Source organism: Vombatus ursinus, unplaced genomic scaffold, assembly GCF_900497805.2.
Source record: "Vombatus ursinus unplaced genomic scaffold, bare-nosed wombat genome assembly UNPS02014931.1, whole genome shotgun sequence".
NCBI classification, from domain to species: Eukaryota; Metazoa; Chordata; class Mammalia; order Diprotodontia; family Vombatidae; genus Vombatus; species Vombatus ursinus.
The window spans coordinates 227791-232435 of NW_020954709.1; the positions used below are offsets into that span (position 1 = coordinate 227791).

Sequence of the window (4645 nt, forward strand, 5' to 3'; positions counted from 1 at the left end):
TCATACGACCGGAAGGAGCCAGAAGAGGAGGCTCATTCGAAGATTTATTTATTTATTGATTTATTTTTGCTAATAACCATTGTTAGATTAAATCCTGCAAACTTTCTTGAGTTCAGTTCATTTCTCAGGTCATAGCAATCAGATTTTATTTTTTTTTCCTTTTCTGTATTTTCTGCAGGATTATTTTACAGATATAAATAGAGAACTGAAGAAGGATCCCCAACAGGATTACCATCTAGAATATGCCATGCAAAATAGTACACACACCATAATTGAATTTACCAGGGAGCTACATACTTGTGACATAAATGATAAAACCATAACGGTAAGAAGATTTAAATCTGAATTTATCTATAAATATTTGCATCATTGAAATGAATGTTATGTTATATCTGGAAGCACCAAGTCCCTACATATGAATTTTGAAGACAAAATCACATTCAGTTCATATTTTTAAAAAATGAATATCTTATGGAATTTGGTATTTCCACTTGATTTAATACATTTCAGCTGCTAGTGTTAATAGGACTGACATAAGCAATAATTAAGAAAAATAGTGGCAATAAATTTATTTGTTAAATTAACAAAAAAACTAATTTTATCTTTCCTTTTATTTTTTAAGTGAATTATACAATCAATTTCAAATAATAAAATCTCAGAGAATAGTTATTCCTCTATGTAATTTCTAAAGAATTATAAAGCTATGAGTCAACTTTCTCTGTGGAACATGTGTGTTTTCAGCTTTCTTTTAATGGATAAAAGAACCTTATACAAATTTAGAAATCAACTGGGAAACACCTGAAATTCTTTCAGCTACAGTAAAGGCATTTCTTAAGACAAAATATCAAAATATGTATTGTACTTCAAAACTGTTATGATACAGTCTGTGAAAGCTGAAATTTTACTATACCTTTCTATTCTTTAAGAATAGATAAAGAATCAAAGTTTTTGAGGCAATGAAATTGGTAAAGTAAAATAATTTAATACTTAATATATTTATTATTATGATTATTACATTGATATTTATTTCATCAAATAAATCAAAACCCCTCCAGGTCTCAGTAGAAGGCTTCATGAGTTGTTGTGGACAAAACATCATTATCACCTGGCAGAAAAATTTCTGGTTATAAATCTCCACATTTAGCTAGGCTGGTCATGGACACATGATTCATTGAAAGGTTATTAGTGGAAATTTTCTTAGCTTGATAAGACCTGCAATAGTTCAATTTATTCCAGCATATCCTTCAAGAATAAATAATGACCTGCATGCATAGAAATAGAATTTCTGTAAGGAAATATGTAATTATCAAATTATTAAATATGGGTAGTTAAATTCATAGTTCAAATTCATAGTTAAATTGATTTATAACTACTTTTTCCCTTAGTCTTATGATAAAGAGATACTAATCTTTTTTTAATTGGGTTCCATATCATTAAAATGAATGAGATAATTTAAACCCTCTAAAGATGTGCAATTGAGATTCTTAGATTCTTAAATTTTTTGTGAGGGTATTGAAATACAGTTATCAGAATATCAGACAAAAAACAAAGTCACAGTCCAAAGTTTAAGAAACTTTGACTTAGAAGATGGACTATGTGATACCTTAGAAAACACCACATTATATTGGAATTAATTCTATCCCTATATATTTTTTTAAAGATTGTTGATTTCATTGGTTTAGGTATTCCCTCTACCAACACTGATAACAATCCATCTACACATTTTTATGAGTTGCTTAGGTACCCCCGTATTCATCAACCTGAGGCTACTCTGGTGATGAACCTCTAACGTCTATATTTAAGAACAAAATATTTCTTTCTTTCATTTAGTAAATTAAAATATTAAAATGATAATTATGTTTTGAAATGATTCTGATTACAGACGTAATTAAGAAGAGATCAAAATAGAACAAAAAATACGTGCGTGATCAAGATTGCTTTCATGAACTACAGAGTGTAATCATGGTCTAATATTGAAATAATAGTCACAATAATTCTATTTGTTAGGGAAGGAATACAGTTAATATTTTAAAGGAAAAAAAGCTTTATTTTTGTATTTCCTTTCAAAGCTGTTATGACAAAGCAGCTGTCAGTAGTAATATAACTGTGTGTGGGTGGTCTGAGCACTTGCTTTTTTCCTTTGGCCAGTCTTGCTGGTTCAAAACAGGAAACTTATTTGACCTTCCTGGGCTGTCTCAAGTCACAAATGTTCAAACTGATAGAATTTCCTGTATTACAAAAATGATTATACATATTTATTATTGTTGTCTAGTCATTTTCAGTATGCCCTATTCTTCATGTCTCCATTTGGGGTTTTCTTTGAAAAGATACTGGACTGGCTTTCCATTTCCTTCTCTAGCTTATTTTATAGATGAGGAAACTGGGGCAAACAGGGTTAAGTGACTTGCACAGGCTCACACAGCTGTAAGTGTCAGAGACCAGATGAGTCTTCCTGACTCTAAGCCTAGCACTCTATCCATCTAGCTGTCTCTGATTATACACATACACCAACAAATCAATATCTCATTTATGGCTCCATTTGTGTTCGGTCAATGAGTACTTCGTCCATTTAGAAACTTATCTGGAACTTCAATGATGGGTGGTATACTAACTGCATGATCTTTTTATTGTGAGAACAGAGAGAAGTCCTGAAATTAAAAGTGATTTGGATGTTTTTCTCCCCAAAATGATCAGTTACACATGATATTGGGCAAAAATGTGATCTGTGTACTTCTCAACTTGAATATTTGTATGCATTGTGATAGTTATGCCAAAATTATCTAGTATTGTCTTTTTCATCAAACCAATGACATGGGCTAATTGCTCTAGCACTCTATTTTGGGATTAGTTGCATCATCTTCCAAGAAGCAGTGAACAGAAAGCTGGTCTGTGAGTCAGGAAGTTCAATTTCCACCTTTAATACATACCGTCAATATGACCCTGGACAAGTTACTTGACTGTTCACTGTCATATGCAATTCTCTAAGACAAAGGCTTTTATTAAAACAAGTCTTTTATTTTTTAAAGAACAGAAATGTGTTTTCTTTCTATCCCACCTCTACCTCATTCAAAAAAGAAAAGAAAAAGAAATTCCATGAAAAAAATGTGCATAGCCAAATAAAACAAATTCTCTCATTGGCCATGTTCATATATATGTATATAATATATATATAATATATGTGTGTATGTATATATTCATGTATACATATACATATATATGTATATATACATGTGTGTGTGTGTGTGTATATATATATATATATATATATATATATACACATTTCATTTTGCACCTTGAATCCATCACTTCCCTGTCAGGAGGTGGATAGTGTGCTTCATCATTGGACCTCTGAAATCATAGTTGGTTACTGCATTGATCAGAGTTCCTATACCTTTCCAAGTTTTTTATCTTTATAATGTTATTGCTATTTTGCAAATTATTTTCCCAGTTCTGCTTATTTCATAATCAGTTTATAAAGATATTCAAAGTTTTTGTAGGCTGTAAGGAAAGGATTTGTCTGAAACTCATTTTCATAAAGTGATCTTTTTTTTAGGAAAGCACAGTGAGAGTGATATGGGCCTATCACCATGAAGATATTGGTGAATCAGGACCTAAATACCATGGATCTAATCGGGGAACCAAGAGTCTGAAATTGTTGAATCCAGAGAAAAACAACATTTTATCCACAGCCTTACCATACTTTGACTTGAGAAATAAAAACGTAAGTCTCTTTGGGGTTACATATTACTTTGAGACAAAAGCTTTGATGGAATGGAGTGTATTTCCTAAACCAATTGCTTTTGTTTACACGGGAAAGTTGTCTGACTTTCATATTTCCTTTCCCTTCTATTAAGACAGGTGCCGATTCCAAATAAAGGCACGACATATTGGTGCCAAATGTTTAAGATACCTGTGTTCCAGGAAAAGCATCATGTGATAAAGGTAGGGAACCTATTCACAGATTAAATTCAGCCAGCTGACATGTGACAATTTTTTGTCTTTAAGCAAGTATCATGGACTCATGTATTTTGAATTAGAAGGGACCTTAGAGGTCATCTCTAACTTGTTTTCTAGTTTAGTGAACTGAGGCCTAGGTAAATTAAAGTACTTGTCTGAGGTTGCTAGGTGATAGATGGCAAAGCCATGAATCTAAGTCCTCTGGCTCTATATTGAATGTCCTTTTCAGTATAGCAAATAAATAGAAAAGGATATTTTAATTTGTCAAACCTGGGTGAAATCATATGGACTTTGAATCGTGGATCAGTGTAAAAAATAGAACTAGTTTGGCCAAATAATGACTGACTTATATTTCACCGAATTTTGTAAATCTCAGAAAATACTATCACTTTAAATGTTATATTTTTATCTCTCTAAGATCTTGCTCTTACATACCAGACATAAAAAGTTTTCTAAGAAAGAAGTGTAACAGTTACAGTATCTATGTGTTTGTGTGCGTATGTGCATGTTTTGTTTTTCGTAATGGGAAGTAAACCATTTCATCAAGTGAGGTAACAATAACGTCAACTTGAAGGAGAGCACTAATATTTCCTAGTACATTCCACCCAAGAGGGTAGCAGCTAAGTAAACATTCATTCAACAAATACTACTTAAGCACCTTCTATGTCCAGCATGGTGCTAGCCACAA

The 4645-nt window shown here is 31.9% G+C and overlaps 1 protein-coding gene across 2 annotated transcripts in view; it reads left to right on the forward strand.

The window, feature by feature from the left end:
• Positions 1–4645, forward strand: part of LOC114029385 (DBH-like monooxygenase protein 1) — a 113520-nt gene that overhangs the window by 29483 nt on the left and 79392 nt on the right. For both annotated transcript variants that reach the window (XM_027843784.1, XM_027843785.1), the window contains 3 exons: positions 179–325; positions 3554–3721; positions 3859–3942. In XM_027843784.1, coding sequence (XP_027699585.1) covers positions 179–325; positions 3554–3721; positions 3859–3942 — 399 coding nt within the window. The remainder of the gene's footprint in view (positions 1–178; positions 326–3553; positions 3722–3858; positions 3943–4645) is intronic.